The sequence below is a fragment of the Pyrgilauda ruficollis genome, unplaced genomic scaffold (genome assembly GCF_017590135.1).
Source record: "Pyrgilauda ruficollis isolate IOZ18807 unplaced genomic scaffold, ASM1759013v1 scaffold185, whole genome shotgun sequence".
Lineage (NCBI taxonomy): Eukaryota > Metazoa > Chordata > Aves > Passeriformes > Passeridae > Pyrgilauda > Pyrgilauda ruficollis.
This window is the reverse complement of record NW_024517540.1, coordinates 893,166-909,422: the sequence shown is the minus strand read 5'-3', so window position 1 is coordinate 909,422 and position 16,257 is coordinate 893,166. Positions and strand designations below refer to the sequence as shown.

At 67.1% G+C, this 16,257-nt stretch overlaps 3 protein-coding genes across 5 annotated transcripts; all 3 read left to right on the top strand.

The window, feature by feature from the left end:
* The first annotated feature begins 363 nt into the window (after positions 1 to 363).
* SCAMP3 (secretory carrier membrane protein 3) lies at positions 364 to 3,752 on the top strand. The gene is made up of 8 exons (XM_041464847.1): positions 364 to 570; positions 688 to 807; positions 887 to 1,007; positions 1,087 to 1,215; positions 1,396 to 1,555; positions 1,703 to 1,804; positions 1,886 to 2,003; positions 2,524 to 3,752. Exons 1-8 carry the CDS (start codon positions 454 to 456, stop codon positions 2,668 to 2,670), a joined length of 1,014 nt encoding a protein of 337 aa, XP_041320781.1. The 5' UTR covers positions 364 to 453; the 3' UTR covers positions 2,671 to 3,752.
* A 499-nt stretch (positions 3,753 to 4,251) lies between these two features.
* On the top strand, positions 4,252 to 10,511 carry FAM189B (family with sequence similarity 189 member B). 3 transcript variants are annotated; one of them, XM_041464837.1, is made up of 12 exons: positions 4,252 to 4,828; positions 5,407 to 5,463; positions 5,595 to 5,705; positions 5,866 to 5,964; positions 6,059 to 6,166; positions 6,336 to 6,499; positions 6,599 to 6,698; positions 6,782 to 6,866; positions 6,956 to 7,543; positions 7,756 to 7,824; positions 8,626 to 8,888; positions 9,775 to 10,511. In XM_041464837.1, the coding sequence occupies exons 1-12, from the start codon at positions 4,610 to 4,612 to the stop codon at positions 9,943 to 9,945; spliced, it is 2,034 nt and encodes a 677-aa protein (XP_041320771.1). In that variant the 5' UTR covers positions 4,252 to 4,609; the 3' UTR covers positions 9,946 to 10,511. The 3 variants fall into 3 exon arrangements, with proteins under 3 accessions (XP_041320771.1, XP_041320769.1, XP_041320768.1); XM_041464835.1 differs by having other exon boundaries at positions 5,839 to 5,964; positions 7,759 to 7,824; XM_041464834.1 differs by having other exon boundaries at positions 5,839 to 5,964.
* Positions 10,512 to 10,912: 401 nt separating this feature from the next.
* LOC121352145 (lysosomal acid glucosylceramidase-like) lies at positions 10,913 to 14,383 on the top strand. Its single transcript, XM_041464838.1, has 10 exons — positions 10,913 to 11,363; positions 11,640 to 11,831; positions 11,906 to 12,052; positions 12,133 to 12,266; positions 12,346 to 12,518; positions 12,619 to 12,856; positions 12,970 to 13,194; positions 13,268 to 13,431; positions 13,551 to 13,676; positions 14,066 to 14,383. Exons 1-10 carry the CDS (start codon positions 11,297 to 11,299, stop codon positions 14,166 to 14,168), a joined length of 1,569 nt encoding a protein of 522 aa, XP_041320772.1. The 5' UTR covers positions 10,913 to 11,296; the 3' UTR covers positions 14,169 to 14,383.
* Positions 14,384 to 16,257: the final 1,874 nt, after the last annotated feature.

Here is a 16,257-nt window from a genome sequence, read left to right as displayed (position 1 = left end):
GGGTGATGGACGGTGGATACCGGGACACCGGGGGGTGATGGACGGTGGATACCGGGACATCGGGGGGTGATGGACGGTCCGCGACACCACGGGGTGATGAGTAATGGATACCGGGACACCGGGGGACGATGGATAATGGATACCGGGGCACCGGGGGGTGACGGGGTCCCGTCCCGGCCGCCACTGTCGGGGACACCCGAAGGAAACGCGGGGCAGACGGAGATGGGCGCGCCGCACGTGACCCCGGGACACGTGGCCGCGTCACGCGCGCGCCCCGCCCGGCGCGGCTCCGGCGCGTGCGCAGCGGCCCCCTGCGGCGGGGTGGGTGGTGTCGGTCTTCCCCGATGACGTCACGGCGCAGCGGGACCAATCAGCGGCGGGGAGGGGCGGGGCCTGGCGGCGGCGGCGGCGCCGGTCCCGCGGGTGCAGCGCGCTCCCGCTCCCGGTCCGGCCATGGCCCAGCGCGGCGGCCCCGCGGTGCTCCCGGACAACCCCTTCCAGGACCCCGCGGCGCTGCAGGCCCGGCCCGGCGCTGTGCTGGATGGCTACAACCCCTTCGAGAGCGACGCGGTGAGCGGCGGGGCCTGCCCGGGCACCGGGGCCTGCCCGTGTACCGGATCTTCCTCCCGGACACCGGAGCCCTCCCCGCTGCCGGCGCGGTCTCACCTCTCTCCTGTTCCCCTGCAGCCACCGCCGCCGTTCCAGACCCCTTCGGTAGCTCCGCCGCCCCCGGTACCGGCGGCCGCGCAGCCCCCGCGGAAGGCGAGTCCCACCGAGCCCCGCAACTACGGCTCCTACGGCTCGCAGGTACGGGGGGAGGCGCCGCCAGCCCGGGCCGCGGGCGCCGGCGGGAGCCCAAGGTTTGTGTCGCCCCGTGTGTCCGCAGGCCTCGGCCGCCGCCGCCACGGCGGAGCTGCTGAAGCGGCAGGAGGAGCTCAACCGGAAAGCGGAGGAGCTGGACCGGCGGGAGCGGGAGCTGCAGAACGCGGCCCTCGGCGGTTCCCAGAGTGAGTGGCTGCGGGGCTGGGCGGGGATGGGACCCCCATGGAGCCTTCCTCGCTCCTCCTCACCCCCTTCCGTCCTCAGCGAGGCTCAACAACTGGCCCCCGCTGCCGTCCTTCTGCCCGGTGAAGCCGTGCTTCTACCAGGACATCCCCGTGGAGATCCCTGCTGACTTCCAGAAGACAGTTACAACCATGTACTACCTCTGGATGGGTGAGTCTGGGGGGAAAACCTCGGGGCAGAGCCCGGCAGCAGGTGGGAGGATGAATTTCCCGTGCTGCAGGTGGAAGGATGAATTTCCCGTGCTGCTGCTCCGGGGAAGTTGGGATGAACAGGTGGTCGTGGGGGTTTGGGGAGCCTGGCTTGGCTCCTGAGCGCTGTCCTGTCCCTCAGCCAGCACCATTGCTCTGTTCCTGAACTTCCTGTCCTCGCTCGCCTGGTTCTGCGTGGATCCCAGCTCTGGCTCTGGCTTTGGCCTCTCCATCCTCTGGGCTCTGCTCTACACGCCCTGCTCCTTCGTCTGCTGGTACCGGCCCATGTACAAAGCCTTCAGGTGTGTCCCCGAGCCCTGGGCTCCAGCTCCTGGGGCCTCTGGCTCTGCAGGATGTGCTGTTCCACCCCGAGCTCCCTCTTCTCCTGCTTTAAGGAAGGTGTGAGAGCTTCCTCCTCTGGCCTAACCGTGCCCGTTTCTCCCTCCCAGGAGCGACAGTTCCTTCAACTTCTTTGTCTTCTTCTTCGTCTTCTTTGCCCAGAACGTGATGTATGTGCTGCAGGCCATCGGCATCCCAAACTGGGGATTCAGGTGGGCTGTGTGCTGAGCCTGCAGAGGCAGGAGGTGGGTGGGGAACAGGGAACCTGGGGGCCACAGCCTCTTGTTTTGCAGTGGCTGGATCCTGAGCCTGATAGCGCTGCGGACTAACACGGCCGTGGCTGTGATGATGATCCTGGTGTCCCTGTCCTTCACAGCAGTGGCTGTGCTGGGGATCATTATGCTGAAAAAGGTGGGTTAGGATCAAAGCCTGCACCAGAGCCATCCCTGATCCCTTTTGGGGGGAGGTTTGGGCCATCACGACTCTCTTTACCTGGAGCCTGCAGCCAGAGCCATCCCTCATCCCTTTTGGGCATCAAAACTCTTGTTTACCACGGCTAAAGCTATCCCTGATCCCTTTTTGGGGGTAGGTTTGGGCCATCACAGCTCTGTTTACCAGGGGCTTGCAGCTAAAGCCATCCCTGATCCCTTTTGGGGGTATGTTTGGGCCATCACAGCTCTGTTTACCAGGGGCTTGCAGCTAAAGCCATCCCTGATCCCTTTTGGGGGTAGGTTTGGGCCATCACAACTCTGTTTACCTGGAGCCTGCAGCCAGAGCCATCCCTGATCCCTTTTGGGCCATCACAGCTCTGTTTACCAGGGGCTTGCAGCTAAAGCCATCCCTGATCCCTTTCGGGGCAGGTTTGGGCCATCACAACCCTGTTTACCCGGGGCCAGACCCCAGCCCTGAGCCGGCCTCTCCTGCCCTGCAGATCCACTCTCTGTACCGCCGCACGGGTGCCAGTTTCCAGAAGGCCCAGGAGGAGTTTGCAGCCGGGGTTTTCTCCAACCAGGCCGTGCGCACGGCCGCGGCCAACGCCGCCGCGGGCGCGGCCACCAACGCCTTCCGTGCCCCGTAGCCGTGCTGGTGCCCGGCCCTGCCCCCCCAGGGCTCCTCCCGAGGAAGAGGAAACACGAGTCGCACTTTCACTGGATCCCCATCAGCTGTCAGAGGCTGCCTCATCCCAGCTTGGAAGTGCTGGTGCCTGAATCGTCTGCTGCTCTTAGCCCCCTTTCCTGACGGACAGAGGCTGTTCTGGTTTGTGCTGGTCCCCTCCCCTCAGCAGGGTGGGGAGCGCTGAGGCCGAGCCCTGAGCCATCGCCCTCCCTTCCAGCACCAGCTGCTGGGGGCAGGAGCCTCCTCCAGATGGCTGGGATGGAATGCTGCTTCCAGGGACTGGAACGGTCACTTGCCTTCCTTGTGCTCTCCTGTTTCCCCACCTGGTGATGACACTTGTGCTCCCTTAGGGTGTGGAGGGTCCCCTGCCTGCCGTGTGCCCAGGGGCCCCCATGCTCTGCCAAGAACGTCATCCCCCTCTTCCTCCTGGGGCTTGCTCCAGCGGGATGAGGATGGGGCTGGTGCTTTCCCCAGGGTGTCTCGTCCTTTTGTCCTGTCCCTTTCCCCATCCTCTCCCTCTCTTCAGGATGAGGAGAGCAGGGCAGGGACAGGCAGGGCTCGGGCAGCTGCTGCTTGTGGGGATCCTGCCTTTAGCCCATGTGGAGCCCAAAGCCGGGCTGGGTGCCGAGGAGCAGCCCTGGCGTTTACATGGCACCCCTTGCCTCCAGGGAGGGCTGAACAGCTCCTCCAGTCCCCCTCCCCACTGCTTGGAGGACTGAGACCCCTGGCTGCCCTTCACACTCCTCGGGGGCTGAGCCAGCCCCGCCTCCCCCTTACCTGCCCTCTGTCCCCTGTCCCGGTGTCCCTGGGGATCCCCAGGACAGGTCTCACGCATTGTGCTTCAGTCCATCTCCTCTCGGATGCTCCCGGTTTGTCCCCGCAGCCCCGGGGCTGGCTTTGTGCCTTCAGCTGTGGGGGCCGGTGTCCTCCCGGTCCCGCTGCGGCCGGGGCTCCTCCGGGGGTCCCCGCCTCCTCCGCTGCTCCCTGTGTGCTGTTCCTCGACCGCTCCCGGTTTATTTAAGGAATAAATGAAGGTTCACTCTCTTCCTTCGCCGTCTCCGTGCTCCTGCCGGGGCTGGGGGGCGCAGCGGGGCCACTGCCGGTGTCGCCGCTCCCGGGGGCGGTGCGGATGGACTACAGCTCCCGTCGTGCCGCACAGGGGCGGCCCCGGGGCGGGCGCGGCCGAGCAGCCGCCGGCCCGTGGGACCGTCCCCGCGGCTCCCGGCGCTCCGCCGCCCGCCTCCAGCTGCGGCCCCGGGCGATCCCGGAGGGCGCGGCGGCGGCGATGCTCGGCCGCAGCCTTCCGCCGGCCCGGCGTCCCCGCCCGCCGCCTCGCGCGGCGCCGGGGCTGTGGGGAGCGGGGCGGACGGAGCGCCGGTAGCCGCCCGCCCCTACCGGTACCGGCCCTGCAGCGGGACCCGGCCCTGCGCCCGCCGCCCGCGGAGGATGCTCCGCTCCGGACCGCGGCTCCCGCCTGCTGGCGCTGCCCCGGGGGCCGCGTCCCGGGCGGCGGCTCTCGGACGCCGCGGGGCGGGATGATCTCCCGGCGGGGGCCCGGCGCTCCACCGACGGCCAGGGAGGCGGCGGCGGTCCCGGGGCCGCGCTCCGTCTGCGGCCGGCGGCTCTAGGCGCGCCCCGGCCGGGCTGCGCAGGGACTGGCGAGGCCGGTTCTGTTCTCCGCGGAGCTTCTCCCGGCCCCGGCTCCGCGTGGCCGTGGGCGCTGTCCGAGCCCCCCCGCCCGGGGCGGTGAAGAGCCACCGTCAGCATCCTCCGGCAAGCCGAAAGGTGGAGCCCGGCCCGTTCCCGCAGAGCGGCTGCTCCTGCTCCCCGCGGTCCTGGCGCGGTGCCGCCGGCTGCCCCGGGGCTCCGGGGCCGGCCTCGAGCCGCCGCCCGCCGCGGCCATGCCCTCCCCCACCGACTCCAGCCGCTCGCTGACCGGCCGCAGCTCCCGCAGCCTCACCCACCTCCGCCTCCAGCGCACCTGGCTGCAGGTCCTGCTGGTCCTGGGGCTCGTGCAAGCCATCCTGGGCGTCCTCATCGTCACCTTCAGCCTGGTGGCGGCCACCATCACTCCCTCCACCAAAATCCGTCAGTCCTGCCCGTCCTGGGCCGGCTTCTCGGTGAGTGCGGGGCCGAGGCGGCGCGGGGAGGGGGCTGCAGCGCTCCCCGGGGGCCGGGCTCGCCGTCGGTCCCAGGGGAGGGCAGCCCCGCTGCTCCCCCACCCTCTGCCCGTGGCTGCCGCGGTGCATTGTGGGAGAATCCCAAGGGCTCCCCCAGGGTGACTCTGTGAGGGATGGGGACCCCCAAGGGGTGCGGGGGAATGTCTGGGGTACGCAGCCACGGGCAGGGAGGGGTGTGGGGGCACCCCAGGGCAGGGACAGGGTGGCGATGGGGGCTCTGCTCTGTCTGCTGGGTACTGGGGTGAGGGCAGCACCCGGGGTCCCCCGTGGTGACCCTGCAGCACGGATCCTGGCCTGGGTTTGCTGCCCAGCCAGAGCAGCCCGCAGTCCCCAGGCCCTGAATCAGCAGTTTCTCCCTTCTCGTGGCGCCAGGGCTGCTCCTACAGCCCCACTGCTCCCGGGCTGGCTCCAGGCCTGCAGGGACCAGGGGGCTGTGCCCGTGGGCAGGGGCTGCTCGGAGCCCTTTTGCCTCACAAAGCCTTCTCCCTGTGCTCACCGCGGGGCTTGTGCACCTGCAGCTGGCACTGTCCGGGCTGGTCGGCATCATCTCCTGGAAGCGGCCGCTCACCCTGGTGGTAGGTGTAGGGGGGACACCCTTCCGCAGGCGGGGGAGCCCAGGATGGGGAGGCCGAGCAACCCCCCCCCGTGCCCCCGGGTGCGCAGCCGGCTCCCTGCGCCGCCGGCAGCCCCTCTCCTCCCGCTGCAGATCGCTTTCTTCACGCTGCTCTCGGTGCTGGGCGTCATGCTGAGCCTCGCCGGCTCCATCCTGTCGTGCCAGAACGCGCAGCTGGTGAAGACGCTGGAGGCCTGCGAGAGGGTGAGGCTGAGCAGGGACCCCCGGGCTCGTTCCTGGCTGTGGGGGGCTCTGGGGAGCTGCGGAGCTGGGGCCTGGTGGCTCCCAGGGGATAGCACGGCATCCAGAGCTTCCTCGCAGTGCTTCTCGTCCCCAGGAGAGGGACACGTGTGTGTGCTGCCAGGCCCGCTCGGAGCCCCCGCCCGCCTCCTGCAGCCAGCAGAGCGAGATGCTGACCATGTTCCCCACGCCCAACTGCCGGAACATCCGTGTGGCACTCAAGGTGGAGGAGCAGGGGGATACGAGGGCTCCCTGGGAAGCGGCCGCACCCCCGGCCACGCTCTGCGGGCTCTGCAGCTCACCCCACTGCTCCCCAGGATCTCCTCTTCAGTGTCTGTGGCTTGACCATCTTCTCCACCATCATCTGCATGCTCTCTGCTGTCGTGTGCTGCATCCAGATCTTCTCCCTTGACATGGTCCACGTGGTGAGTGCCAGCTCTGGCCCAGGAGCAGCTCCCCCGAGCTGGGGTGGTCCCTGGGGTGCCAGGGCAGGACCTGGCCCCGACCAGGTGCAGATTAAAGCCCAGGATGCACATCCCTTGCTGGATCTCAGGGCAGGAGGTCTCAGCTCTCCCTTCTCCCCTCTCCCTGCAGCTGGTCCCACAGCGCTCGAGCTCTGTGACATTGGAGTGCACGTCCCCACCTGACACCTTTCTGCAGAGCATGATGATGGACTTCGAGGAGTTTGTGCCTCCAGTGCCACCGCCCCCCTACTACCCACCTGAGTACACCTGCAGCTCTGAGACAGATGCACAGAGGTACCAGCTGGGAGCAAGGCTGCTGGGACAGGGGGGCCCGTGTGCCCCCAGGCTGGGTTTGTCCCACCCAGAGTGGCTTTTCTGCTCTTGCCTCCACAGCATCACCTACAATGGCTCCATGGACAGCCCCGTGCCCCTCTACCCAACCGATTTCCCCCCATCATACGAGACTGTGATGGGGCTGCGGGGAGACAGCCAGGTGGGGGCTGTGGGGCCGTGGGCAGGGCAGGCTGGGCAGGATGGGCTCCTGCTGAGCTGAGCGCCGAGCCTGCTGTCCCACAGGCCACCCTGTTCGACTCGCAGCTGACAGAGGGCTCCCACACCTGCACCTGCGACCGCGTCCCCTCCATCGTGCTCAGCGGGGAAGGTGAGCATTCAAGTGTTCCCCCCCGGGCACGGGGGTGGTGGCAGGGCCGTGGCAGCTCCGGCTCTTCCCAGCAGCTCCTCTCCTCGCAGTCTCCATGGACAGCGGGTCCCTGATCATGTCCGAGATCATGGACATCCCCGGGGACAGCAGCCCCTCGGAGGACTCGTGCCTGCTGGAGCTGCAGGGCTCCATGCGCTCCGTGGATTACGTCCTGTTCCGCTCCATCCAGCGCAGCCGCGCCGATTACTGCCTGAGCGTGGACTGCGTGCAGTGCAGCCACCACGCTCGCAGCCCCACGCTGGGCTTGCAGGGCCCCTTCGAGGAGCAGCCCCAGCCCCGCGTGCGGGGCGAGCGATCCTACTCCTGCTCCACGGCGGAGCCCGGCCCGGACGGCATCTTGGTGGGGGGAGCCGTCACCCACAGCTGCAACCGGCTGGTGGGGCCGGGGCGCTGTGCCGGGCCCTGCTTCCCCGAGGTGCGGCTCAAGGACAAGGGATCGTCGCTGCAGGGCCGCGGGGGTGGCCGCCCCACGGACACGGACACGGCCGCTGGCCGCCCCGGCCACCCCCGGCGCAACAGCGAGACCTCGTGCCCTTCGTCCCCGGCCCCGGGGCTGGCCCCGCGCCCGCTCCTCAGGTCACACAGTGACCCCGGCGTCCCGATGGCAGGCCGTGCTGGTAGGTGACAGTGACCGGCGGGGGAGTGTGGCGGTGTCCGTGCGGTGCGGCCGGGACGTGCCGCAGGGTTTGGCTGTGATTTTCTGCGGCCGGGCTGGGAAGGAACGGGGGGAGCAGGGGAGGTCTGCTGGGCTGGGAGCAGCGGTGCTGGAGGGTTGTGCTGCCTGGGGTGTGCACAGCTGCCCAGGCCTGAGGGCTCTCTCTGCTCCCAGCAGATTTCAGGGAAGTACTTTATACCAAAGCACTGGAGGACACCGTGTCCGACTCCTCCGCTGATACAGGTCAGGGCACTGGGGTGTACTGGGAGAGAAAGGGGGCACAGGGGGGTGTCTGTAGCCCTCTGGGGACTGAGCTCACCCTGCTGGGGCTGGGACAATGGGGACCACTGGTGGGACTGCTCCTGCTGACTGGGGATGGGACACAGCAGGACCCCAGGCCTCTGAGGATAGGTCTGCTGGGAGCAGCATCCTGGGGTGTGACACTGGGGACAGGTCCATCAGAGCAGTCTCCTGGGTCTGTTGAAGCAGTGTCCCAGGTCTGATGGTGGGGATGGATCCATCAGAGCAGTGTCCTGGGCCTGACAGTGGGGACAGGTACATCAGGGCAGTGTCCTGTGCCTGTCAGAGCAGTGTCCCAGGTCTGATGACGAGGACAGGACTGCCAAGAGCAGTGTCCCAGGTCGGGTGATGAGGACAGGACTGTCAGAGCAGTGTCCTGTGCCTGTCAGAGCAGTGTCCCAGTCTGATGATGAGGACAGGACTGCCAGAGCAGTGTCCCTGGTCTGACGACAAGGACAGGACTGTCAGAGCAGTGTCCCAGGTCTGATGACGAGGACAGGACTGCCAGAGCAGTGTCCTGTGTGTGACAGTAGGGACAGGTCCATCAGAGCAGTGTCCTGTGTGTGACAATGGGGACAGGTCCATCAAAGCAGTGTCCCAGGTCTGATGACGAAGATAGGACTGTCAGAGCAGTGTCCTGTGTGTGACAGTAGGGACAGGTCCATCAGAGCAGTGTCCCAGGTGTGATGACAAGGACATGACTGGCACAGCAGTGTCCTGTGTGTGACAGCACTCACCCCACAGGGCTGTGCTCCGAGGCCTGCCTGCTCCACCGTTCCCACTGTGATTCCCCTCCGCTGCTCCGGGCTGGCTCCGTGGGGAAGAACAAGATGCCACCCTGCAAGAAGGTGCCACAGCAGCTGTCAAAGACAACCACCCGCTCCCTGGGGGACCTCAAGGGCTACCGGGGCACCCGTGGGCTGGTGGCCAGGTTCCTGCAGAGACCCAAGCGCAGCCTGGCAGCTGGCACGGAGGTGTCTGGGCACAGCTTCCACGGGCACAAACAGGTGGGTTCTGGAAGCTACAGGGGATGGGCAACTCCTCCTTCCCAGAGAACTCCCATCCATGCTCTCCCTGCCTTCTCTCCCCATCAACACCTCCACCCCAGCCCTTCCATTGTTCCCCTGCTGCACCCCCATTGTGTCGGCACCCTGGCTGCAGGCAGAGCGTTCTTCCTGCACTGTCCTTGCCCAGCCCTTCCTGGGGGGCAGCTCCTTTTCCTTGAGCCCCACTGGAGCCACAGGTGGGAAAATCATGCCTGTTGCAATGGCTTTGCCTTTGCCCCTGAGTCACTGCACCTCGAGGCAGCTGCTGGGACATCCCCACAACTCATCTTTACGGGACACCGGAGTCCTTGCGCAGCCCGGGAGGCCCTGACGGGAACCAACCTGTCCCAAATGCCAGTGTGGGCGCATGATGCACGCCTCTGCCATCCCTGTCACCTCTATCCTCCTGCCCCATGCACCGCCTGGCAACGCTGGAGCGTGGAGGGTTGAGCACAGGGGGGTGAGTGCGGGAGGGTGCCATGAGCAGGGGTGCCACGAGCAGGGGTGCAGTGCAGTGTCCCAGGTCTGATGACGAGGACAGGACTGCCAAGAGCAGTGTCCCAGGTCGGGTGATGAGGACAGGACTGTCAGAGCAGTGTCCTGTGCCTGTCAGAGCAGTGTCCCAGTCTGATGATGAGGACAGGACTGCCAGAGCAGTGTCCCTGGTCTGACGACAAGGACAGGACTGTCAGAGCAGTGTGCCTGGTCTGATGACGAGGACAGGACTGCCAGAGCAGTTTCCCAGGTCTGATGGGGCAGGGGTGCCATGGGCAGGGGTGTCACGGGCAGGGGTGTCACAGGCAGGGGTGCCATCCCTATTGCTGCAGCCTGTCCCCCCGGCTTGCAGGTTCCCTGGAGCGCCTGGCCGGGTGCAGAGCGGCCCCACGAAGGAATCCACCTGCAGAGCTGCGGGGACCTGAGCTCCACGTCGTCCCTGCGGCGGCTCCTGTCCACGCGCCGCCTGGAGCGCGGCCGCCCCCGGAGCCTCAGCGGGGCCTGCAAGGAGAGCGCGCTCTGAGGGCACGGCCCCTGCGGGGACCCTCCGCTCTGGGGAGGGAGTCCCGCTCTGCAATCAGCCCTGGACATTGCTCGGACATTGCTGCTGCTGCCCTGGTGGGGCTGGGCCCTGCACTGCTGCCCCGGGGGTTCGGCCGGGCCCCCTCCCCAAGCAGGGCTGGGGTTCGGGGCTGGTCCCCTGGGGTGTCTGCTGGGGGTCCGGGACAGTTGTGCCTGTCCCCTGCCTGTCTGGGGTGGTTATGCCTGTTCCTTGCCCTATTCCTTCTTCTGGACATGCCTGTCCCTTGCCCTGTCCCTTGTGCCAGCTGTGCCTATTCCCTGGGATGGCCATGCCTGTCCCCTGCCCTGTCCCATGTTGTGGCTGTGCCTGACCCATGCACTGGCCATACCCTGTCCCCTGTGCCAGCTGTGCCTGTAGCCTGGCATGGCCATGTCTGTCCCCAGTGCCAGCTGTCCCCTGCCCTGGCCATGCTGTCCTTTGCCCTGTCCCTTTGGCTGGCTTGATCCCCGGTCCCTCGTGCCAGCCATGCCTGTCCCCTGTCCCCTCCACTGGCCGTGCCTGTCTTCTGCCTTGTTCTTTTGGCTGGCCATGCTGGCTTGATCCTCGGCCCCCTGTGCCAGCGTGCCTGTCCCCTGACCTGTCCCTTGTGCTGGCCTGGTCCCTGGGCTCTGTGCCAGCGCACCCGTACCCCGGAACTGCCATGCCTGTCCCTTGCTCTGTCCCCTGTGCCCATCTCCTCTCCAGGCCCCTGTGCCCCGGTCTTGGTCTCGGTGCCGGTGCCGCCCGGTCTCGGTCTCGGTCGTGCCGGTTCCTCCCCGCCCGGCTGCGCCCGGGCCGCGCTGCGGGGCCGGTCCCGCGGCCGCTGCCCCTCGCTAGAGACCGAATAAAGGTGGTCGCCGCCGCCCACGGGGCCGGTGTCACGGGACGGGCGGGGCGGGGCGGGGCGGGCGGTCAGTCAGCTGACCGGTCACGGGGTGCCGGCTCCCGGTTTCCCGGTAGCGGCTCCGCGGGACGGGGCGGCCGGTGCTGTCGGGCGTGGGGAGGCAGCGGGGACCGGAACCGGAACCGGGACCGGGACCGGCTGCGCTTCTCGGGGAGGGGGCGGGGGGAAACGACCCCGTGCCCGTGCCCGTGCTCGTGCCCGTGCCCGTGCCCGTGCCCACGCGGTTCTCCCGGTTCGCGGAGCCAGAACCGGCGCGGGGGAAGCGCCGGGGCCAGGCCCGCCCAGAGTCGGTGCCGCTCCTGCACCGGGTGTGGGCGGGACGAGCTGCCCGGGCGCCCTTAAAGGCAAGGCCGGTGGCGGAGCCGGTGCTGCAGGGCCGGCTCCGAGCGCACCGGGAGCGGCGGGGCCATGGGGGCTGTCGGTGCCCTGTGCTGGCGGCTGCTGCCGGTGCTGCTGGCCGTGCACCGGGCCGCAGGTGAGCGAGGGGGACCCGGGGTACGCGGGGGGTGCAGGGGACGGGGGTCCCCGGGCGGCCCGAAGTGGGAGGGGAGGAGGAGGAGGAGGAGGGTATACCTTTGGAGTGCGTGGTCAGGGATGCCCGGGAGCTGTCCGGGGGTCCGGAGGCAGCTCGGTGCTCGGGAGGGGCGGGGGTGTGGAACACGGAGGCGGTGGCATCACCCCCGGGGCAGGTGGGAGAGCTGGCAGGGACATGTCCCTGAGGCTGCCCCCACCACCCTCCCGTGCCCCCCAGGCGCCCAGCCCTGCAGCCCCAAGTATTTCGGCCGTGATGCCATGGTCTGCGTCTGCAATGCCACCTACTGTGACACGCTGGACCCCCTGGTCGTGCCAGCCCCCGGCTCCTACGTCAAGTACGAGAGCAGCAAGGCCGGCAAACGGCTGGAGCGGAGCGAGGGGAAATTCCAGCACAAACTCTGCGCCCCAGGTACTGCCACGGATGGCAGGGATGGGATGGACCCTGCAGCAACCCACCGTCATGCTGGGCTCCCCTCCCTGCAGATGTTGTCCTCAGGCTGGACACGACGCAGCGCTTCCAGAGGGTGAAGGGTTTTGGTGGCTCCATCACCGACGCGGCCGCCATCAACATCTTATCCCTGCCGGAAAGAGCACAGGAGCACCTGCTGCGCTCCTACTTCTCTGAGGAGGGTAGGGTGTCGGGGACACGGGTGGGATGGTGGCAGGGATTATGGACACCATGGACACCTCGTGTCCCGCTGTGCTGGCAGGGCTGGAGTACAACCTCATCCGGCTCCCCATGGCCAGCTGTGACTTCTCCCTCCATGCCTACACCTACGATGACGTCCCCTACGACTACGAGCTCGCCCACTTCGCCCTGCGAGACGAGGACACCAAGCTGAAGGCGAGCGCTGGGAGGGAGCAGGGTGGGGTGGAGGGTCCCAGGGGCTGAGCTGAGCTGGCCCCTCCACCTCCTCCTGCAGATCCCCCTCCTTCAGCGAGCCTCGGCCATGAGCAAGCGGCCGCTGTCGCTGTACGCCAGCCCCTGGACTTCCCCCACCTGGCTGAAGACCAGCGAGTCCTATGTGGGAAAGGGGACACTGAAGGGGCAGGCAGGGGACAAGTACCACAAGACCTGGGCCAAATACTTTGTGCGGTGAGGAGCTGCTGGGGCTGGGGGAGTGGGGTGATACCCGGGGGACTCTCAGTGGTGGCACTTGGGGACTCCTCACGGCTCACCCCTTCCCCCCCGCCAGGTTCCTGGATGAATACGCCAAGCACAATGTGACATTCTGGGCAGTGACAGCAGAGAACGAGCCCACGGCCGGGCTGATCAACAACTACCCCTTCCAGTGCTTGGGTTTCACAGCTGAGCAGCAGAGGGACTTCATCGCTCAGGACCTGGGCCCGGCGCTGGCCAACAGCTCCCACCGCCACGTCCAGCTCATCATCCTGGACGACAACCGGCTCCACCTCCCACACTGGGCCAGAGTGGTGAGCGTGCTGCCATCGTGGTGACCCAGGGAGCAGCCCCTGACCTTGTGGGGGGCTTGGATTCTCCATCCCGTGCCTCTGTGCCCCATGGGATTGACTCTTCTCCCTGCCAGGTCCTGGAGGATGAGGCTGCAGCTCGCTACGTCCACGGCATTGGCATCCACTGGTACCTGGACTTCATCGGTCCCATACAGGACACAGTGCTGCCCACTCATGAGCTCTTCCCTGACTACTTTATCCTGGCCACAGAGGCGTGCATCGGGGCTCATTTCTGGGAGCGGGATGTGATTCTGGGCTGCTGGGAACGGGGGAACCAGTACAGCCACAGCATCCTGACGGTGAGGCCCCTGTGTGCTGGGCCTTGGGGAGGGTTGCTGGTGTTGGGCAGGCATCTGAGCTGTCCTGTTGCAGAATCTGAACCACTTTGTGGCCGGCTGGACTGACTGGAATCTGGCCCTGGATCTGGAGGGGGGCCCTAACTGGGTCAAGAACTATGTGGACAGCCCCATCATCGTGGACAGCAGTGAAGGCATCTTCTACAAACAGCCCATGTTCTACCACATGGGGCACTTCAGGTGGGTTGGAGCCCACAACATGCGCTAAGCTGCCTTGTCCTGAGAGAAGCAAGGCAAATTTGGCTCAAGAGGAGCTCTCCTGGGGTCTCCCTGAGGTTGCTTCTCGTTTGTCTGCTCAGTAAATTCATCCCTGAGGGCTCCCAGCGCGTGGGGCTCGTCGCCTCCAGAGAGTCCAAGAAGACAGAGCTGGAGTACACGGCTTTCCTGCGGCCCGACGGGGCTGTGGTTGTGGTGGTTCTGAACCGGTGGGTGATGCAGCCTGGCCCCCCTCTGTGGGACCCCCATCTGCCAGCCCCATGTGGGACCCTCATCCTGCCAGCCCTGTCTGGGACCCTCATCTTGCCACCCCTGTGTGGGACCCCTGTCCTGCTAACCCTGTGTGGGACTCCCATCCTGCCAGCCTTGTGTGGGACCCCTGTCCTATCAGCCCCATGTGGGACCCCCATCCCATCAGCCCCATGTGGGACCCCCCTCCTGCCACCCCTGTGTATGACCCCTGTCCTGCCAGCCCTGTGTGGGACCCCCGTCCTGCCAACCCTGTGTGGGACCCCCATCCTGCTAACCCTGTGTGGGACCCCACCCCCCGGGCCCTGTGCAGGTGCTGCAGGTCTGAGCGCGCTGCTGTCACCCCCAGGTCCCCACAGGACATCACCTTTGGGCTGGCAGACACGGTCGGCCTCATGGCGGCCGTGGCTCCGGCCAACTCCATCCAGACCTACGTGTGGCGGCGGCAGTGACGGAGCAGTGACCGGGCCGGACGTGCAGCCCCAGCTGCCCGCGGGCTCGGGCCGGGGGAGGTGCCCCCGGGGCCGTGGCAGAGCCGGAGTGGGGCCCCGGGGACGCCGTGGTGTGCAGGAGGGCCGGGGGCCCCGGTGCCCCTCAGGGTGGAGACCCCACAGGCTGTGAACGCTGTGTTCTGCTGTTCCCACATTAAACACGGATGCTGCCTTGGTGTCTGCGGCTGGAAGAGAAACCTCCGGGTGCCTCCCCCGCTCCTGGGCGCTGTGGCTGGGTGCCACCGCGGCGTGGAGCCTGCTGGAGCCTGGCGAGCAGCACAGAGCAGCTGGAGCATCGTGGGCAGCCCCTCTCCCTGCCCACCTCAGCTCCCGGGGGCTCACCCTGCTGAGAGATGCTCCAGGTGTGAGTCTGCTCCCAGTTCCGAGCACGCACTGCCTGGCTGGGGCTGAGCAGAGCCCGGCTGTGCTCCTGCTGCTGTTGGGGACGGGTTTTAGGACCTAGCAAGTGGCTCGGGAGTCACCCTGAATGCAGATGCTGCATCAGGAGCAGGCACAAAGCACTTGGAAACCCACCCTCGATGGAAGGGCTGAGCAGGGACTGCAGCCAAGTTTCAGCTTTCTGTGCTTTTCCTTGCCAGTCTGGAGCCACCTGCAGCCTGATGTCAGGCCAGGGGCTGTGTGGGTCACACCCAGACCGAGGTCCTGAGGCCAGGGCTGGAGGTAGGGCCAGCTCCAGGAGCATGGCAGCGTGGGGGCTCAGGGTGCCAGGCAGCTCTGGCTGAGCCCCAGCTGCTCCTGGGGCTCTTCTGGGATAGAGGGGCTGGCCAGGCTGCAGCAGCCCTGCCTGGAGCCTGCTGCTCCCCATGGGGGCTGATCCGAGGGGTCCCCATCATGGTGAGGAGAGTGGGGGTGCACCAGGGGCTCAGCACCCACCACAGCTCTGGTTGAGGTCATGGCAGTGCCAGCTGCTCCTGGGGCTTTTCAGGGACAGAGGGGCTGGCCAGGCTGCAGCAGCCCTGCCTGGAGCCTGCTGCTCCCCTTGGGGGGCTGATCCGAGGGGTCCCCACCGTGGTGAGGAGAGTGGGGGTGCACCAGGGGCTCAGCACCCACCACAGCTCTGGGGTGCCTTGAGCAAGCGGGGGCAGGACCGGGAGTGGGTGCTGAGTGTGGGCGCACCCAGGAAGGAGGGAGGGAGCTGCCAGGGTGTGAGAGCAGGAGATTAGGGCAGGGAGGTCATAATTTCAGGGCGAGGAGGGCGGCGGGGCCCCTGGGCTGATCCCTGCAGGTGGGATGTGCCCAGGGGTGCTGTCAGGACTGACAGCCGCGATGCTGCGTGGGCTGAGCACAGCCCAGGCGTGGCCGGTGAGTGACAGTGTCACCCTGGGACACCGGAGCCACAGGGATGCTGCTCCCGGGACCCTGCAGCTCCGGGAGTTGCCGCCAGAGTCCTGAGGAGAGCAGCCTGCTCCTGCCCCGAGGCTGTTTGTGTTTGTCCACAAGAGGGAAACGTTTCTCCAGGATCACGCAGCGAGTCCCATCCCCACCACCCCGCTGCCAGCATCCCGCTCCCTGCAGGGCTGCTCCCCCACCTGTTTCTCCCTTACCTGGGCCGCTGCTAGCGCTGGTGGCCGGATGCTGAATCACCCAGGTCCACGTGCCCTGGTCCCTGCGCTCGGCTCGGTGCTCAAGGACCGACTGGCTCCGGGATAAACGCAGCGGGGGCGAATCCTCCGACGTCGCTGGGCTTGGCTCTGCTCATTAATTCTTGTGCAAAGCCTTGGCTTGTGTGCGGCTCGCGGTGACTGGGGGCTGCTGGGGTCCCACCTAGAGCCAGTGATCACCCTGAGGATTGTCCTCACGCGCTCTGGGCCGGGGTCTTGCTGTTGGGAAGGAGTGATGCCACACTGAGGCCACATCTTTGGCATAAATATTAACAAAGTCGTGATGCCCAGAAAGGTGACTCAGCCCAGCTCTGTGTCCCCGTGTCCCCATCCACACCGGCCTGGCTTAGGGACAAAATTCACCCTCTGGTTCCTGTGAGGACAAAATTCACCTTCTGGTTCCTCTGAAGACAAAATTCACCCTGTGG

Coding starts and splice junctions, on each gene's coding strand:
- FAM189B (XM_041464834.1), top strand. CDS start 4,610: ATGCCCTCCCCCACCGACTCCAGCCGCTCGCTGACCGGCCGCAGCTCC. Junction 6,699..6,781: donor GGCTGCGGGGAGACAGCCAG/GTGGGGGCTGTG, acceptor GCTGTCCCACAG/GCCACCCTGTTCGACTCGCA. Junction 8,889..9,774: donor GCTTCCACGGGCACAAACAG/GTGGGTTCTGGA, acceptor CCCGGCTTGCAG/GTTCCCTGGAGCGCCTGGCC.
- LOC121352145 (XM_041464838.1), top strand. CDS start 11,297: ATGGGGGCTGTCGGTGCCCTGTGCTGGCGGCTGCTGCCGGTGCTGCTG. Junction 12,519..12,618: donor TGGGCCAAATACTTTGTGCG/GTGAGGAGCTGC, acceptor CCCCCCCGCCAG/GTTCCTGGATGAATACGCCA. Junction 13,432..13,550: donor TACCACATGGGGCACTTCAG/GTGGGTTGGAGC, acceptor TTGTCTGCTCAG/TAAATTCATCCCTGAGGGCT.
- SCAMP3 (XM_041464847.1), top strand. CDS start 454: ATGGCCCAGCGCGGCGGCCCCGCGGTGCTCCCGGACAACCCCTTCCAG. Junction 571..687: donor ACCCCTTCGAGAGCGACGCG/GTGAGCGGCGGG, acceptor GTTCCCCTGCAG/CCACCGCCGCCGTTCCAGAC. Junction 1,805..1,885: donor ATCCCAAACTGGGGATTCAG/GTGGGCTGTGTG, acceptor CTTGTTTTGCAG/TGGCTGGATCCTGAGCCTGA.